This window comes from Aquarana catesbeiana, linkage group LG05, assembly GCF_042186555.1.
Source record: "Aquarana catesbeiana isolate 2022-GZ linkage group LG05, ASM4218655v1, whole genome shotgun sequence".
Taxonomy (NCBI): domain Eukaryota; kingdom Metazoa; phylum Chordata; class Amphibia; order Anura; family Ranidae; genus Aquarana; species Aquarana catesbeiana.
The window spans coordinates 635,220,030-635,240,050 of NC_133328.1; the positions used below are offsets into that span (position 1 = coordinate 635,220,030).

Sequence of the window (20,021 nt, forward strand, 5' to 3'; positions counted from 1 at the left end):
GGAGGACAGAGGGACAGGGGGACAGAGGGACAGGGGTCTGGAGTGTGGAGGACAGAGGGACAGGGGGACAGGGGTCTGGAGTGTGGAGGACAGAGAGACAGGGGTCTGGAGTGTGGAGGACAGAGGGACAGGGGTCTGGGGGACAGAGGGACAGGGGTCTGGAGTGTGGAGGACAGAGGGACAGGGGGACAGAGGGACAGGGGTCTGGAGTGTGGAGGACAGAGGGACAGGGGGACAGAGGGACAGGGGTCTGGAGTGTGGAGGACAGAGAGACAGGGGTCTGGAGTGTGGAGGACAGAGGGACAGGGGTCTGGGGGACAGAGGGACAGGGGTCTGGAGTGTGGAGGACAGAGGGACAGGGGTCTGGAGTGTGGAGGACAGAGGGACAGGGGGACAGAGGGACAGGGGTCTGGGGGACAGAGGGACAGGGATCTGGAGTGTGGAGGACAGAGGGACAGGGGGACAGAGGGACAGGGGTCTGGAGTGTGGAGGACAGAGAGACAGGGGTCTGGGGGACAGAGGGACAGGGGGACAGAGGGACAGGGGTCTGGAGTGTGGAGGACAGAGGGACAGGGGTCTGGAGTGTGGAGGACAGAGGGACAGGGGTCTGGGGGACAGAGGGACAGGGGTCTGGAGTGTGGAGGACAGAGGGACAGGGGTCTGGAGTATGGAGGACAGAGGGACAGGGGTCTGGAGTGTGGAGGACAGAGGGACAGGGGGACAGAGGGACAGGGGTCTGGAGTATGGAGGACAGAGGGACAGGGGTGTGGAGTGTGGAGGACAGAGAGACAGGGGTCTGGGGGACAGAGGGACAGGGGTCTGGGGGACAGAGGTCTGGAGTGTGGAGGACAGAGGGACAGGGGTCTGGGGGACAGAGGGACAGGGGTCTGGGGGACAGAGGGACAGGGGTCTGGGGGACAGAGGTCTGGAGTGTGGAGGACAGAGGGACAGGGGTCTGGGGGACAGAGGGACAGGGGTCTGGAGTGTGGAGGACAGAGAGACAGGGGTCTGGGGGACAGAGGGACAGGGGTCTGGGGGACAGAGGTCTGGAGTGTGGAGGACAGAGGGACAGGGGTCTGGGGGACAGAGGGACAGGGGTCTGGAGTGTGGAGGACAGAGAGACAGGGGTCTGGGGGACAGGGGTCTGGAGTGTGGAGGACAGAGGGACAGGGGTCTGGAGTGTGGAGGACAGAGAGACAGGGGTCTGGAGTGTGGAGGACAGAGAGACAGGGGTCTGGAGTATGGAGGACAGAGGGACAGGGGTCTGGGGGACAGAGGGACAGGGGTCTGGAGTGTGGAGGACAGAGGGACAGGGGGACAGAGGGACAGGGGTCTGGAGTGTGGAGGACAGAGGGACAGGGGTCTGGAGTGTGGAGGACAGAGAGACAGGGGTCTGGAGTGTGGAGGACAGAGGGACAGGGGTCTGGGGGACAGAGGGACAGGGGTCTGGAGTGTGGAGGACAGAGGGACAGGGGGACAGAGGGACAGGGGTCTGGAGTGTGGAGGACAGAGGGACAGGGGTCTGGGGGACAGAGGGACAGGGGTCTGGAGTGTGGAGGACAGAGGGACAGGGGTCTGGGGGACAGAGGGACAGGGGTCTGGAGTGTGGAGGACAGAGGGACAGGGGGACAGGGGTCTGGAGTGTGGAGGACAGAGAGACAGGGGTCTGGAGTGTGGAGGACAGAGGGACAGGGGTCTGGGGGACAGAGGGACAGGGGTCTGGAGTGTGGAGGACAGAGGGACAGGGGGACAGAGGGACAGGGGTCTGGAGTGTGGAGGACAGAGGGACAGGGGTCTGGAGTGTGGAGGACAGAGAGACAGGGGTCTGGAGTGTGGAGGACAGAGGGACAGGGGTCTGGGGGACAGAGGGACAGGGGTCTGGAGTGTGGAGGACAGAGGGACAGGGGGACAGAGGTCTGGAGTGTGGAGGACAGAGGGACAGGGGGACAGAGGGACAGGGGTCTGGAGTGTGGAGGACAGAGAGACAGGGGTCTGGAGTGTGGAGGACAGAGGGACAGGGGTCTGGGGGACAGAGGGACAGGGGTCTGGAGTGTGGAGGACAGAGGGACAGGGGTCTGGAGTGTGGAGGACAGAGGGACAGGGGGACAGAGGGACAGGGGTCTGGGGGACAGAGGGACAGGGATCTGGAGTGTGGAGGACAGAGGGACAGGGGTCTGGAGTGTGGAGGACAGAGAGACAGGGGTCTGGGGGACAGAGGGACAGGGGGACAGAGGGACAGGGGTCTGGAGTGTGGAGGACAGAGGGACAGGGGTCTGGAGTGTGGAGGACAGAGGGACAGGGGTCTGGGGGACAGAGGGACAGGGGTCTGGAGTGTGGAGGACAGAGGGACAGGGGTCTGGAGTATGGAGGACAGAGGGACAGGGGTCTGGAGTGTGGAGGACAGAGGGACAGGGGGACAGAGGGACAGGGGTCTGGAGTATGGAGGACAGAGGGACAGGGGTGTGGAGTGTGGAGGACAGAGAGACAGGGGTGTGGAGTGTGGAGGACAGAGAGACAGGGGTCTGGGGGACAGAGGTCTGGAGTGTGGAGGACAGAGGGACAGGGGTCTGGGGGACAGAGGGACAGGGGTCTGGAGTGTGGAGGACAGAGAGACAGGGGTCTGGGGGACAGAGGGACAGGGGTCTGGGGGACAGAGGTCTGGAGTGTGGAGGACAGAGGGACAGGGGTCTGGGGGACAGAGGGACAGGGGTCTGGAGTGTGGAGGACAGAGGGACAGGGGTCTGGGGGACAGAGGGACAGGGGTCTGGAGTGTGGAGGACAGAGAGACAGGGGTCTGGGGGACAGGGGTCTGGAGTGTGGAGGACAGAGGGACAGGGGTCTGGGGGACAGAGGTCTGGAGTGTGGAGGACAGAGGGACAGGGGTCTGGGGGACAGAGGTCTGGAGTGTGGAGGACAGAGGGACAGGGGGGTGTTTAATGTCACGTGACCTCCTTTCCATCATCTATTATTAAGGGGGCCGTTTGCCGCCCTGAAATTCTGTCGGCTTTGTCTGTATTCAGTAAAGTTTTGTCAAAGGAAAAAAAAAAAAAAAGAAGGATCTGGAATCGCGGCCTTTTCTCGCGAGCTCTTCGCCTCGCCAGCGCGAGATCTCGCGAGACATCCCATTGTCTGTTATAGACCCCCTTCAAATCTCGCGAGATTTGTCCGTCGTGAGGAGACAGAGAAGCCGGAGGAGCTGATGGCGACAGCAATCATGTTGGTGAGTGGGAAGCCGGGGAGCGAGGGCGGCTGTGATGTGTCCGGGGGCCGGCGTGAGGGTGATATGTTTTCTGTGGAGGCCTCCCTTATAGGGCTCGTAGCGCCGACGTGGGCTGTAAAGACGTTTATATCCAGAGAGAGGAGATCGTATGCTGGGGGGAGGGGAGGAGAGAGTGTCGGTCTGCCACACACACTGACTAGAGTACCACAGGAGCTCACACACTATTATTATTATATAGCTCTGACATATACCGCAGTGCTGTACAGAGAACACTGAGTATATATATATATATATATATATATACACACACACACACATATACAGAGGGTTCATGTAGTAATGATTTCCCTTCACTAGGATAGGACCGCACTGCTTACTGGCCGCCTCCTGACTTCAGCCAATCAGAGGAAGCTTTGTATTCCTTCATAAAATACAAGGCTTCCCCTGATTGGCTGAGCAGCACTTGTCCCGTCTTTGATTGGGGGAGGCGATGGGAGGTATTTGACACAGTTCCCCATAAACGTTTACTGTACAAAATAAGGTCCGTTGGCATGGACCATAGGGTGAGTACATGGATTGAAAACTGGCTACAAGGGTGAGTTCAGAGGGTGGTGATAAATGGGGAGTACTCGGAATGATCAGGGGTGGGTAGTGGGGTTCCCCAGGGTTCTGTGCTGGGACCAATCCTATTTAATTTGTTCATAAACGACCTGGAGGATGGGATAAACAGTTCAATCTCTGTATTTGCAGACGATACTAAGCTAAGCAGGGCAATAACTTCTCCGCAGGATGTGGAAACCTTGCAAAAGGATCTGAACAAATTAATGGGGTGGGCGACTACATGGCAAATGAGGTTCAATGTAGAAAAATGTAAAATAATGCATTTGGGTGGCAAAAAATCTGAATGCAATCTATAGACTGGGGGGAGAACCTCTGGGGGAATCTAGGATGGAAAAGGACCTGGGGGTCCTAGTAGATCAGGGGTCTTCAAAGTGCGGCCCTCCAGTTGTTCAGGAACTTCAATTCCCATCATGCCTAGTCATGTATGTGAATGTCAGAGTTTTACAATGCCTCATGGGAAGTGTAGTTCTGCAACTGCTGGAGGGCCGTAGTTTGAGGATCCCTGTAGTAAATGATAGGCTCAGCAATGGCATGCAATGCCAAGCTGCTGCTAACAAAGCAAACAGAATATTGGCATTAAAAAGTGGATCAACTTCAGAGATAAAACGATAATTCTCCCGCTCTACAAGACTCTGGTCCGGCCGCACCTGGAGTATGCTGTCCAGTTCTGGGCACCAGTCCTCAGGAAGGACGTACTGGAAATGGAGCGAGTACAAAGAAGGGCAACAAAGCTAATAAAGGGTCTGGAGGATCTTAGTTATGAGGAAAGGTTGCGAGCTCTGAACTTATTCTCTCTGGAGAAGAGACGTTTGAGAGGGGATATGATTTCAATTTACAAATACCGTACTGGTGACCCCACAATAGGGATAAAACTTTTTCGCAGAAGAGAGTTTAATAAGACTCGTGGCCACTCATTACAATTAGAAGAAAAGAGGTTTAACCATAAACTACGTAGAGGGTTCTTTACTGTAAGAGCGGCAAGGATGTGGAATTCCCTTCCACAGGCGGTGGTCTCAGCGGGGAGCATTGATAGCTTCAAGAAACTATTAGATAATCACCTGAATGACCACAACATACAGGGATATACAATGTAATACTGACACATAATCACACACATAGGTCGGACTTCTGTCTTTTTTTTTTTTTTTTTTTTTCAACTTCACCTCCAGGAAATTTACCCCCCTTTTTGACCAGACCATTTTTGCGATACGGCACTGCATTACTTTAAAGGGTAAGTTCACCTTTTACAGAAAAATCTGTAAGGTGAACTTTACACAGGAACCCCGCCTCGCCCCCCCCCCCCCCCGGCTCCCGCTGACCTGTTAGGAGGTACGTTTAGGAGCATTCTAAATGGGCGGCGTGGATCAGTCAGGAGCCGCGTAGGACGTCCTCTCAGCGGGGAAGAAAGAGAGAGCTTAGAGGATTTTTAAGCGCCGGAGCTGTGAGGCGACTATACCGGGGGTCAGAACAGGCGATCGCCGCCATGCAGGTCAGCGGGGGATGCGGAGGGGGGCCTGTGTGAGTCACTTCCCCCCCACAAATAGAGGTTTCTTTTGGTGGTATTTGATCACCTCTGCGGTTTTTATTTGTTACGCTGTAAACAAAAAAAGACCAACAATTGTGAAGGGAAAAATTAAACTATTTTTCACTTTCTGCTATAAAACGTATCCAATATAATAATATTTAAAAAAATTTATTTCCTAATCAGTTTACGTCGATGTTTATTCTGCTACATATTTTTAGTAAAAAAAAATCCAAATAAGAGTATATTGATTGGTTTGCGCAAAAGTTATCGCGTCTACAAACTATGGGATATATACTGGAGTTTTTTAATTTTTTTTTTTTTTACTAGTAATGGCAGAGATCAGCGACTTATAGCGGGACTGCGATATTGCAGCGGACAAATCGGACGCTAAGGGCTCGTTCACACTTGACTAAATTTCTAACTCTTATGCCCTGTACATACGGTCGGACATTGATCGGACATTCCGACAACAAAATCCTAGGATTTTTTCCGACGGATGTTGGCTCAAACTTGTCTTGCATACACACGGCCGCACAAAGTTGTCGGAAAATCTGAACGTGGTGACGTAAAACACGTACGCCGGGACTCTAAACGGGGCAGTAGCCAATAGCTTGCATCTCTTTATTTATTCTGAGCATGCGTGGCACTTTGTCCGTCGGATTTGTGTACACACGATCGGAATTTCCGGCAGCAGGTTTTGTTGTCGGAAAATTTTATATCCTGCTCTCAAACTTTGTGTGTCGGAAAATCCGATGGAAAATGTGTGATGGAGCCCACACACGGTCGGAATTTCCGACAACAAGGTCCTATCACACATTTTCCGTCGGAAAATCCGACCGTGTGTACGGGGCATTAAAGGGGTTGTGAACCCTCAAGGTTTTTTACCTTAATACATTCTATGCATTAAAGCAGAGGTCCGCCCCCCCCCCAAAAAAATAAAAAATTAAAAAGCCAGCAGCTACACATACTGCAGTTGCTGGCTTTTAATAATAGGACACTTACTTGTCCCAAGGTGCAGCGATGTCGGCACCACAACTGATGTTTCCATCAGCTGCCGCCACCATTGCAGGTAAGGGAACGGCTTCACGCCAGGAGCCCTACTGCGCATGTGCGAGGCTCCGCCGCTCCTACTGGCCCGGCGACAGGGAGAAGAGGAGGGAGCCACGCGGCGACGTCATGGGCCGCAGTGCTGCCTTCTGGAAGTGGGAACAGGTATCCTGTGTCCCCAACCCCCCCCCCCCCCCCAAAGGTGCCAATTGTGGCACCGGAGGGGGAAAGTAGACAAATGAGCGGAAGTTCCAATTTTGTTAAAAACGCCCTATGCGCGGTTTTGAAGCGTATGATGAACGTTAAGGCGCATTAAAACCGCTCCGCAATGAAATGTGACTAATTTTAACACCCCCCGCAGCTGCACTGCAAACACGCCCGCACGCGCCTACCAGAGCGCTACCATAGACTTGCATGGGAAGCGTCGAAAGGCTTCAAACGAGTCCTGACTCATCATGAGGCTTTAATTTCGACGCGATGCTAACGCTTCATGTTTCAAATGTAAAATGTGCTGTTTAGCAAAAAACAACCGCAGTGGTGATTAACCTCTTTAGCCCCAAAAGGATTTACCCTCCTAAGGATCAGGACATTTTTTTGCGATACAGCACTGCGTCGCTTTGACTGACAATTGCGCGGTCATGCGACGTATCCAAACAAAATTTATGTCGTCCCCCCCCCCCCCCCCCCCCAAGTAGAGCTTCCTTTATTTGAGCACCAACAATTTTGGGGGGGGGGCGACGACAATTTGACACTTTTTGGGGACCAGTGACAGCAGAGCTCCATCGAGGAGCACATCCCCAGGGCAAGAGATTGAGCACATCTCCTATCCCAAATATTTATATCCTCCCCCCGGCATGCACCAGTTGCATAATCCTCCTACTGGATTGGCTGAAGAAAACGTAAACGTTCATAAATTCGTTTTGTTTGCAAAATCTCATTAATATGACCAGTGGCATCATCTACTGGTGATGGTGAGGAATCACAAGCCAACCTAAGCTTAGGGAAAACAACTATACAATCAGTCTGAGCTATAACTAGAGCCCAGCCAAAAACTAAATTTGGACCATCAAAGCATGTGTGCGGTTCTGCGCGTTTTAAATAAACACAAGAAAAGCTCAAAAGAAGTCCCCAGCCTTCAGCCCCTGAACGTTTTACCCCCCTTAAAAAACAGGCCATTTTTTGCAAAATGGCACTGCGTTACTTTAACTGACGATTGTGACGCTGTACCCAAACAAAATTGATGCCCTTTTTTCCACCCACAAATAGAGCTTCCCTTTGGTGGAATTTGATCCCCTCTGTGGTTTTTATTTTCTGTGCTATAAACAAAAAAAGACCGGACAATTTTGAAAAAAAAAAAACTTAAACTATATTTTTTACTTTCTGCTATAAAACATACCCAATAAAAAAATTGAAAAAATCGAATTTCTTCATCAATTTAGGCCAATATGTATTCTGCTACATGTTTTTGGTAAAAAAAAAAAAAAAATTCCCAATAGGCGTAAATTGATTGGTTTGAGCTAAAGTTATAGCGTCTACAAACTAATGGAATATTTTTATGGATTTTTTTTTTTTATACTAGTAATGCCGGTGATCAGCAACTTATAGCGGGACTGCGATATTGCGACGGGAAAATCTGACACTTTTTTTTTTTTTTTTTTTTTTTTTTTTTTTTTTACCCTTTTTGTGGACCAGTGACTCTAATACAGAGAACAGTGCTAATATGCACTGTCACTGTACTGATGACACCGGCTGGGAAAGGGTTAAACATCTAGGCTGATCAAAGGGGTTAACTGTGTGCCTAGCCAGTGTTTTTTTTTTTTTTTGTGTTTAGTATGTGTTGTGCTTTTACTAAGGGATGTACTTTGCTGGGAAACAAAATCCAGCACATCTGCAGTGACAGGACGGAGCTCTGCCTTGTTTATATATGCAGAGCTCTATTCTGTTGTCCCTTTCGTCGATCAGTGAGTGCCGGCTGACATCCATTAACCTGCGCCCTCTGATTGGCTTCTGACTAATCACAGCAGAAGCAGCGTTCCCACACTACCCGGAAGTGCCGGAGTCACGTACTAGGTACATGATTCGGCACAGGAGAGCCACTTTGCCTCCATATAATGTTGTCATGGGGTCTCAAAAAAGGGGGTTAAAGTGGAAGTCCATACAAAACTAAAATCTCTCCAACTATAGACAGCAGCGATCGAACCCTAACCTATCTAGCCTTGTAAAGAAAAAAAGGAGTATACATGCCTTTTCCAAAGCCGCTCCGACCGGATCCCACGCTGAGCTGTTAGCCGCTGCTTTTCTGTGTAGGCGGGTGCAGAGGACACGGACGACGAAAACGGAAGCCCCATAGTAAGTCTATGGGTGACGTCACTTCCCATTCATTTCACAGCCCTTGTCGGCTGTGTTCTCTGCAGAGCTTCCGCCGCTGGAGATCGGTCGGATCGGGTTCAAAAAAGATATGTGTACTCATTTTTTTTTCTTTACAGGGCTAGCTAGATTAGTGTTCGATCGGTGGTGTCTATAGATGCAGGGATTTTAGTTTTTGCATGGACTTCCACTTTAAAGCTCAAGACAATTGATGCCTGCTGTGGCGAGTAGTAATCGGATGGTGATCTGTGACTTTGGACGCCCTCCAAGTTCTATAAATGCATATTAGGAGAAGGAAATAAAGAAATCCTTCATGGTAGTACATGAGTTTACAACTCTCCCACCAACAATCTGCATATCCGAGAAGCCCCTTCTTCTTTTTTTTTTTTTTTTTTTTTTTGAGTGTTTATAAATGGCTCAACAATGATTCTAGCATAGGAGAAAAATAACTATTCATTCTCAGGTCACTTAAAGCGGAGTTCCACCCAAAAGTGTAACTTCGGCTTATTTGTCTCCTCTCCCCCTCCGGTGCCACAATTGGCACCTTGAGGGGGAGGGGGGGTCAGGACAGGTATTGACAGGTATCCTGTTCCCACTTTTGGGAGTCCGCGCTGCGCCCCATGACGTCACTGCAAGCTCCCTCCTCTTTCCCCTGTCAACGCTCCACTAGGAGAGAGGAGCGGGGCCTCGCGCATGCGCAGTAGGGTTCCTGGCGTGAAGCCGTAAGGCTACACTGCTGTGTTCCCTTACCTGCAATGGCGGCGGGATGCACCCGACAGCGGTGCTGACTTCGCTGGACTTCAGGACAGGTAAGTGTCCGATTATTCAAAGCCAGCAGCTGCAGTATGTGTACCTGCTGGCTTTTAATTTTTGTTTTATTTATTTTTTTGGACGGAACTCCACTTTAAGAAGACACGCGGCCACTCATTGAAATTGGAGGAGAAGCAGTTTAATCTTAAAGTGATACTAAAATCTTGTTTGTTTTTTTTTGTTAGCAATAGCAAACATGTTATACTTACCTGCTCTGTGTAGTTGGCTTTGCACAGAGCAGCCTCGATCCTCCTCTTCTCTGGTCCCTCTTCCATGCTCTTGGCCCCTGCCTCCTGTTGAGCTGCCCCCACAGCAAGCAGCTTGCTATGGAGGGCATCCGAGCCGCAGCTCCCTGTGTCCATTCAGACACACAGCTGTGGCCCAGCCCCACACCTCTCTCTCCTCATTGGCTTACTAAGTTTGACAGCAGCGGGAGCCAATGGCATTCACTGCTGTCTCAGCCAATGAGGAGGAGAGTCCCAGACAACCGAGTCTCTCTTGTGCAATGCAACATCGCTGGGTCGAGGTGAGGCTCAGGTAAGGTATGGGGAGGGGGGGGGGCTGCTGCTGCACATAGAAGGCAACCCAAAAGTGGAACTTCCTCTTTAAGCACTCCTCACCCCCTGACATGACATTTTTTTTTTTTTGGGGGGGGGGGTGTAACCTTTTTTTGTGGGACTTCCTGTCCCACTTCCTGCTTCCTATCTTCGGCCGCCTAGGCGACTCCTCCTCTCGCCCTAGGTGGCCCCTCCCTGCCAGAAATCTTCTGGGACACAACTCAGGTCCCAGAAGATCGGCTGGCCAATAGGAGAGCGCAGCGCAACTCGCGCCTGGCCGTGGAGCCATAAGCGGTTTATTAAAAGTCAACAGCTATGTTTTTTGTAGCTGCTGACTTTTAATAAACTTAAAAGCGGGTGGAACTCAGCTTTAATGCATAGAATGTATTAAAGTAGAACTATAGGCAAAACTAAGGTTATAACACCTGTCAGACTTTTTTTTTTTCGTGTGTCTTATTGGGGATATTTTCCTTCACTTCCTGTCCCATAGCTAAACAGGAAGTGAGAGGAAATCCCTGTAGATCAAGGGAATTGCTTGGAGACCCCCAGGTCACCAGAACTAGTGTCCCCATTGGAAGATTTCCCCTCTTACTTTTCTGGGGACAACCCAAAATGTGGTCAATTTCTCTTACTTTCACTTTCTATGATAATGTAAAACAGGACCAATAGAGGGGGACAATCTCCTTAACAGGGGCACAGAGCGCAATAAACACTGGCAGGGTTTCTAATGCCTAGTAAAGAACTGATTTCTATGTGCCTTAGCAGTGACTGTGGGCGGAGCCCCACCCAGCCGCACTGTTTTTAAAAAGTGACAGCGGGTACAGGGAGAAGAACCCCCATCCACTGTCACAGGTAGATGGGGGAAGGCGCAGAAGCTGAAACATGTTACGTGTTCTACCCTAAATACGGGGTGGGTGAACTTAGGCTCTGCTTACACCTGAGCGTTTTGGAATGGCTGCAAAACGTGAGATGCATTCGCGATGCCATTATTTCTTAAAGCTGATTTCCACTCAAAAGTGGAACTTCCGCTTATCCGTCTCTTCAGGGAGACCGGACTGCGGCCTGGTCTCCTTGAAGTTCGGCCTCCTCCATCTTCCTTCGCCACAGGACTACTTAGAAAGCGCAGTGCGCTATGTGCAGTAGGGGACCGGCTGTGAAGCCAAAAGGCCAGGAATGGCGGCAGCTGCACCCGACAGCCGATCCGAAGATCGGCTCAGGTGAGGACACCGCGGGCGCCCTGGACAGGTAAGTGTTCATATATTAAAAGTCAGCAGCTGCAGTATTTGTAGCTGCTGACTTTAAATTTTTCGTGGGGGTGTTGGACCTCCTCTTTAATGACACCCTAAACGCGGTACGCAATGCCAAACGCGCCTGGCTTTTTTGGAGCGGAGGGAGGCCAATTCAAAATGTGCCGCAGGTATCGCTGTAGTAGTAGTATGTGTGTACAGAGCCAGGAATAAGCTGTTTTCTTTCTTGAGGACTTTTCCAGACTTTTCCTAAGACCCCTTTCACGCTGAGGCGTTTTTCAGGCACTTTTGGGCTAAAATTAGTGCCTGAAAAACGGCTCCCCTGCAGTCTTTGTGAAAGCCGGAGTGCTTTCACACTGAGACGATGCGCTGGCAGGACGTTAAAAAAAACTCCTGCAAGCAGCATCTTTGGAGCGGTGAAGGAGCGATTGTATACATCGCACCAAGAGCGCCCCTACCCATTGAAATGAATGGGTAGCGCCGCTGAACCGCCTGCAAAGCGATGCTGCAGTGGGGTTAAAAGCAACCTGCTAGCAGCTGAAAACCTCTGCAAAGACGAAGGTAAATCGCCGACAGCTCGGTGTGAAAGCAGCCTAAGCTGGGGAGGATTATTTGAATTCTAAAAGAGCAGAAATAAGTTTGGAGAGGTCTGTATTTCTGACTGCATATAGCATCCTTGCAGAGTTCTGAAACCTTCATTGTATGAATCTGCAAATGGTGAATGCTGGTTGGTGCAAAATATATACGGTACATGTATATCTCTGTCATAAGTTAAATGGGTCCCTCAGCATTTCAGGTAAGTTATGAGGTCTGGATCCATGGCGGCAATGTACTGGGTGCTGATATCAGCAGAGTCTTTAGTTCAGCTGAATGAAGATTGCTGAGATTTGCACCTCTACTGCAGAACTGCTGCAGGTAACATGAGCCGACGTTCATTCTGGGTTTAGGCCACATAACCCGTGGGGGGCCAGATTTTTGCAAGTGACTACATTGACCCTACTGTTTGCTTCACTGTAGGGGGGAATTAGAGTGTAAGCTCCTCTGATTCAGACTCGTATGACTGGATCAGTGTTCTCAGTACAGCACTGTGCTATATGTCAAGAGCTATATAAATGCATAATAATACTGTGGGGGGGGGGGGACATTAGAGTGTAAGCTCCTCTGGTGCAGAGACTGATGTGACTGGCTCAGTGTTCTCTGTACAGCACTGCGGTATATGTCAGAGTTATATAAATGTAAAATCATGTGTGACAGGGGTGGGTCATTAGATTGTAAGCTTCTGTGCTACAGAGATGGATGTAGATGGCTCACTGTACATTACTGCAGAATATAAAGTCCAGTGCAAAATTATATGATTGAGATGATCTAGGTATTAGGTGTGCCGGTTTAAAAGCCCTTTTGAAGTGTATCTAAACTAATAATAAAAATGTGATCTGTTGCAGATTATCAGTCCTTAGATGTGGCGGCTTCATTTGCTTTTTTTCTTGCATTTTTTAATTCTTTTATTTTTACCTGGTGAACCTGCCAGTAACTCACTTCCTGTCCTAGAATGACAACGCTCACTCACTGTATTGTATGTTTGAAGCACTGTCACCCTAGGATAGGACTACAAACCCCACCCATCCACTCCCCCACCCCTCCATTACCTGGTGTGGGGGGTCTGCTTGCGTAGAAGTTACTATTGTTTTCATAGATACAAGGACGCTGAAATTCTGGTGCAATCAGCAGGTATTTTCAGGACAGTGGGCGGAGCCATGCAAATCATTCTATTACGCCCCAAAAGTCAGATGCACACCCAGAATCAAAACAATCCCAGTGTGACATAAATTCCTTTCTACTGCTGCTGCAATCACCATATCGGATGTCAAGGACTCCAACTTTTATCCGACTTCACTGATATTCAATGGGCTGAAGTAGGACCAAAGTAGTGCAGGAACCTTTTTCAAAGTCAGACCGACTTGTGTCAGACCAGTTAAGACAACTCTCATAGGGAATCATTTATTTTGGCTGGGTTCACACTGGTAAGACACGACAGTCGTACGACTATGGATCTGACTTTGCCCTGCGACTTCATGTCTGACTCCCATCCGACTTCAATGAATGTGATCCCACTAGGGCTGAAGCAACTAATCGATTATGAAATTAATCGATTAATTGGCCAGTAACATAATGGGGTTAAAAAAAACTAAAATGAGCATATTCATTTCACAGTTCTACAGTAAAAAAAAAAATGAACCCCTTACAGTAGTAATTATCTGCTTTTTTTATTTTTTTTTTTTTTGTACTATAAAAGGGTTAATTTTAGGTTTTTTTTGAACCCCATTATGTTACTAAACATCTTAGACCTGGTTCACATCCATGTGTTTTTTGGTGCTTTTTTGCGGAAGCGCACTGCAGTTCATTAACATGGTTTCCCATTGGACACGTTCACATCTCTGCTTTTTTCAGCCGCTGCGTATTTGGAAAGGGTCAAGGACTTTTTTTTTTTTTTAACACAAAAACTGTGCTTTTTTGGTTCAATAGACAATGGAGAAGCTGCAGAAAAGCATTTAATGCGTTTTTGCAGCAATTTGTTTTTTTTAATCTGCCCAACAACAATTTGGCCAAAAATGCAAAATGCAAATCGCCACAAAATAACGTGCGCAAAAATCAAAACGCACTGCAGAAACAGATCAAAAGCAAACTGCATAGGTGTGTAGTAGGGGTGCAACGGATCAAAAATCTCACGGATCGGATCGATCCTCGGATCAGAGTCACGGATCGGATCGATCCTCGGATCAGCATAAAAAACAAAAAAAAAAAAAAAAACACACAAATCTTGTTACACCCACCGGAGTTTTAGATTTAAAAGCCATTTTCAACACAAAACCGAGCTTATATGCATAAATACAGTATTTGTGCATATAAGCTCAGTTTTGTGTTGAAAATGGCTTTTAAATTTAAAACTCCGGTGGGTGTAACAAGATGTCCGCTTGCCCCCTTCTCACTCTATCATTATTGTAGTGTGCAGGAGTGTGGGGTGTAGCAAGATGGCGGCGACGAAATGTCACTTCCTGTCGAGACAGCGGCCACTTCCGGGTGTACCAAGATGGCCGCCGCTCCGGAGCTAGGCCGAAGCCAGGGCCTTTCCTATGGCTGAGGCCCGAAAAGTGCTCCGCGGATCGCGGGTGTGCCGATCCGCGGAGGGTGATCCGTACGGATCACGGATCGGCAACGATCCGTTGCACCCCTAGTGTGTAGCGAGCCTTATGCTGGCCACACCGATCAATTTTCAGACGAAAATATTCATACGAAAAATTTTTGTACATTCGCTGAATGAAAAAATGTTGTTTGAAATTTTCACTTGTTTTTAACATTCTATTTTTAAAATGAATGCAATTTCTGAACGTAAACCACATCCACTGTCTGAAAATTCCTTTGACCAAGAAGTTTTCTATTTCCAAATATTCCTGTCACTGTGGTTGAAACAAACGTCGATTTGACCCCACTAACGATTAGAAAATCGAACGTTATTAAAATGACATTTTTTTTTTGAAGGGAGACATTTGATCTCTGAGTCTGACATTTATCAGATTCACCCTTTAGTAGTATGTACAGTATATCTCTTTTCTAACAGTTTATACAGTATATCTCTTCTGTCTGTTATTCTCAGAGTGGATTAGAGATTTTGCTCCCTATCTATATAGTTATTTATATTTACCACTGCATAGAGATATTAAGGAATAAATTATCTTTTTTTTAAAACTTTACATATTAACTAAATTATACACCACACTTTTTTTAAGGTTATTAACCGATTAATCGAAACAATCAGCCAACTAATCGTTAGTTGCAGCCCTAGATCCCACTTTGCAGGCCCTTTGAATCTTGAGGAGGAACCCCACGCCAAAATTTTTTTTTTTTTAAAAAACCGCCATAGTGTCGCAAGCCCCCCCCCCCCCCCCCCCCCCCCAGATTAGACCAGACCCTACGGTCTGGTATAGGTTTTAAGGGGAACCCTCACGCCAAAAAAAAAAATAGTAGTGGGGTCAGGATAGGGAGGGGACGAGTGAGCCCCCCCTTTCTCCTGGACCATACCAGGCAACATGCCCTCAACATACGGGTGTGGGTGCTTGGGGGCAGGTGATGGGGGCTGTGCGCCCCCCTACCCTAAAGCACCTTGTCACCATGTTGATGTGGACAATGGCCTCTTCCCGACAACCCTTGGCGGTGGTTGTTGGGGTTTGCAGGCGGGGAGCTTACCGGAATCTGGAAGCCCCCTTTTAACAAAGGTGCTCCCAGATCCTGCCCCCACCCACCATATGTGAATGAGTATGTATCAGAGCTGCACAATTAATCGTTAGAAGATCGTGGTCTTGATTCAGCCCCCCTCACAATCTTAACCTGACATTTCCTCAATTCGCTCAGCTGTCAAAAAAAATTAAAAGCCTGCAATGTTTATCAACATTCCTCAGCACTGGGAGATGAAGAGATACATTGTATCTCTGGTATGGTATTTTTTAGATCAAAGGAATGAACTTGTGTGTGTGTAAATGAGGTCAGTTTAACCACTTAAAGCCCAAACCTTTTTCTGACACTGTTTACAAGCTAAAAATCTGTATTTTCTGCTAGGAAATTACTTAGAACCCCCAAACATATTATATATATATATATATATATTGTATATTTTGGCAGAGACCCTAGAGAATAAAATGGCGGTTGTTGCAATATTTTATGTCGCACTGTATTTGCCCAGTGGCCTTTCAAACACATTTTTTTGGGGGGGAAAAATACTCTTCAATTAATTGAAAAGAAACAGCACTTAGCCCAATTTTTTGTATAATGTGAAAGATCGCCACGAGAATCGTGAGAGAATCTTGATCTTCTAAGCAAAAAAAAAAAACAAAAAAAAAACGTGATTCTCATTTTAGTCAGAGCCGTGCAGCTCTAGTATGTATGTGTTGGATCTGTTAAGATGGCTCTCATAGGGAACCATTGATTTATACATGTCATGACCTCCCAAAGTCATAGCGTATGTTGTACCAGTGTAAACCCGACCTAAAGAGTCATTTATTTCGGACTGTAAACAGCTGTTTCAGGCTTTTTGGCCATCAGTGCTGTGTATGGAAACCATGGCTTCTATGGAGTAAGGCTCGGGACCCATGGAGAAAGTATAACCACTCGGGATATGGTGTATGCAGTTTGGACCGAATGGCTCTATAATACTCGGTTATATTTGTATTATACACCAGCATGGTTCTGGATGTGTGTTTACCTACTGTGGTGTAAAAGATGGGCTCCATCCACTGTTCTGAAATAAGAAATAATCCATTTTTATTTTGGAGATATTGGAAGGAATGGGACGTGGGAATAGCTTCTCTTCTTAGGAGGCTTCACTTCGCTACGCTTGGTATTTATAAATCAACAATCGTCTGGTTTTGGTGGAGGGTGGGCCTTTGCTAGCACAGAACACTCTGATCTTACCAAAAAAATGTCATATTTTTGCCAAAAATGTGATAGCTTTCAGCTTGTGGTTCGATCCCCGTGCTGCTGTTATTGTGGGGAGTGCTGAGGAACATAACAAGTAGTCTGATATTTGGGTCAGCCTGCTTACTTGGAACATACTGCCCCCTGCTGGTGTTTTACAGCATTGCCATTGATAGAACACAAAGCTCCGAAGCTTGGAGATGGCTCTGTTGCCTTGAGCTGGAGGGGAGCCGAGCTCCACAGCCTGAATCTGACATTCTGTAGATACTTGTTTTGGAGAAAGTTTGCATAGATGACATGTAAAATAACCTCGGTCAGTATTATCGATGCACCGATGCCAAGTATTTTCACTAGTACCTGTGAAAATGCTCCTGATATTTGAAACCGATACTTTGTGGTGCGATTTGCGTCCATACAAAATGAATGGGCTCAAGTCGCACTGCAAAGAATCGCATGCAATTTAAACAAATGTGGTGCGATTCTACTGCTCCTGTGTGAACTCAGGCTGAAATCACTATGACGAGCTTGGGTTCACACAGGCGCGACCTCCATGCAGTTTAGTGTGCCGCTCAGGGTATGTGTAAATTGTGAAGCATTCCGCCACTGGTGTGGGATGCAGCTCATCCCAGCTCCTGCAATGGATAGTATTAAAGAGAAGGGAAGTATCCCTGTAGCCGCACACCCGCATGGTCCCTAGGATCAATATGAGAGTGGCAACCTCTATCTGGACTCAGACCAGGCCACACCCCCAACGATCCCCATGACATAGCTCCCTGGGGGGCTGCTGGGTGAAATTTGGGGCATGGCCTGTTCGGAGTCCAGGTTGAGGTTGCCACACTCATATTGATCCTAGGGACCATGCAAATGTGTGGCTACACGGATCCTTCTCTTGTATGAGAAGCAAAATGATACCCCAGCTCCACTGCCAATATGATGATCTATGAACTGTGATCCGGTGCTCTAGCCAGGACATTCAGGCCCCAAATGCAGTACTTGAATCAGAAAAGGGCTGGCGACTCGGATGCTCTTGAATAAAAGTCCTTTATTGGGTTACATGGCTACTCTGACGCGTTTCGGCTAAGAAGCCTTCATCAGAGCTTCCAAATCCTTCTCTTGTATACTTCAAACAGGAGCAGTGGGGAAACCGCATGCGATTGGGACAGGAATCGTACCGCATTCCTGTTCAAATAGTGTGCGATTTGAGCCTATTAATTTTGTATGGGCTCAAATCGCACGGCAAAGGTATCGCCTACTATGTAACTATGTATCAGTATTCTGTACCGCGAGTACTTGAGTACAAGTATCGGTACTCGTATTTGCCAGTAAAAAGAATGGTATCGGTGCAACCCTAATAAAAATGTTTGCTTTGACCATGTTGCTGTTAAAAATTGAGCGCTCATCACTTGGACTGGCTCAATAATCAATAACCTAATTTTAATTGTTTTTTGCCAGCTGCACTGTTTTGGTGGTAGATGAATGTGGAAAGGTTACGCTTCTGTTTTCTGTCCTTAGGGTGTTGACTCCATCAAGCTAGAAAATGGACAGAGCACGTCGTCCAAGCTGGGTCTCCCCCCTCTCACCCCGGAGCAGCAGGAGGCCTTACAGAAGGTGAGCAATGATGTGACCTAACACCGTGCCATTCTGAGCCTGTCTGGGCACTGCCAAAGGTGCTGTCATTACAGAGCAATGCACACCGATAGTCTCGAATTGCTGTGTGTATGGATTATTATATCTTCTTATTTTTTATTTTTTTTTTGTGTGAAAATCGGGATGATGATGTTTGAGTTTTTTTAAGAGATCAGGAAGTTCCGCGGTCAATGTAAACCCGTCGTAGAGGCAGGCATTGATGATCTACTTCTAATAATGCTGTCTATGCTGACCTGGTGGATTCAGTACCTTGAGTCACTGACCTGGAAGAAGTGTGCAAAGCAAAGATCCTGCTTACTTGTGCCGGGTCAGTGACTTAAAGTATTGAACAAAGAGTGTCGTCATGGCAGCCATGATTTTCTAAAGGGCAGGTAAGCAATGACCGCTTGCATGTTTCTCTCATGATAGGCTTACTTTATAGCAGAACTTTGGGGAAATATATGTTTTCTAGTTACTGAAGGGCTTAGTAAATGTGATTTTTTTTTTTTTTTTTTTTTTTTTTTTTTTTTTTTAAATGCTGATTTCAATTCCCCAAATCTGATCTGTGCTAACTTTCTTTGGTCCCTCTGCACTGCAGAAATCAGGTTGGGGATTTTGAGGCACTATGAACCAGACAGGCTTCACTGCATAGCGCACAGTGCTGGTGCCTTTTGTGCTCAGTGTTTTAGTCACTGCTGGTTGGTGGTGTTTGTAAGGATGGCGGGGAGGTGTTTTGGCACTGCCGGCGGGTGATGGCTTAAGAAGGGGTTAGGCAGTCCGGGCTGGTGATGGCGGTCAGGAGTGGTTGGGTACTGCGGTCTGGAGATGGTGGTGAGGAGTGGTTGGGCACTGCAGGCCAGGGCCGGTGCTACCACTAGGCAAACTAGGCAGCTGCCTAGGGCGCATTGCTGCCTAGGGGTGCCCGGCCACTGGTTTCCCTCCGCATCTGCATACTCTGCAGGCTGCAGTTTGTAACTAACTCAGTCTCAGGCAGCTGCTTCATCTTACCGGTAGTGTAATTAGAGGTGCAGCACTGGAGCCAGCGCTAGAGGAAGCAGAGCTGATGCTTCTGGTATAGTGCCGCCTCCTGTCACATGGGCACGACAAAGGGGGTGGAGCCAATGGGGGTGTCAAAATGAGGTTTTGCCTAGGGTGTCAAAAATCCTTGCCCCAGACCTGCTGCAGGCTAGGGATGGCGGTGAGGAGGGGTTAGGCACTCCGGGCTAGGGATGGCGGTGAAGCACTGTGGGCTGGGGATGGCGGTGAGGAGGGGTTAGGCATTCTGGGCTGGGGATGGCGGTGAGGAGGGGTTAGGCATTCCGGGCTAGGGATGGTGCTGAGGCGGGGTTGGGCACTGTGGGCTGGTGATGGCGGTGAGGAGTGGTTAGGCACTGCGGGCTGGTGAGGAGTGGCCAGGGAGAACACAATAGATCCATGGGAGGGTTTCCACATCTACACATTCGGCCTGTCACTGCTGAACCAGCCGAATTTCGATCCCTGTATGGATAGCTTTGGTAGGGAGTAAGGATGGTCTC

General features: G+C 48.4%; 1 protein-coding gene across 6 annotated transcripts in view; it reads left to right on the forward strand.

Annotated features, from left to right (window-relative positions):
* Positions 1-3,086: 3,086 nt before the first annotated feature.
* Positions 3,087-20,021, forward strand: part of PUF60 (poly(U) binding splicing factor 60) — a 60,032-nt gene continuing 43,097 nt past the window's right edge. For all 6 annotated transcript variants that reach the window (XM_073632375.1, XM_073632376.1, XM_073632377.1 and 3 more), the window contains exons 1-2: positions 3,087-3,220; positions 18,373-18,468. In XM_073632375.1, coding sequence (XP_073488476.1) covers positions 3,200-3,220; positions 18,373-18,468 — 117 coding nt within the window. In that variant the 5' untranslated portion in view covers positions 3,087-3,199. The remainder of the gene's footprint in view (positions 3,221-18,372; positions 18,469-20,021) is intronic.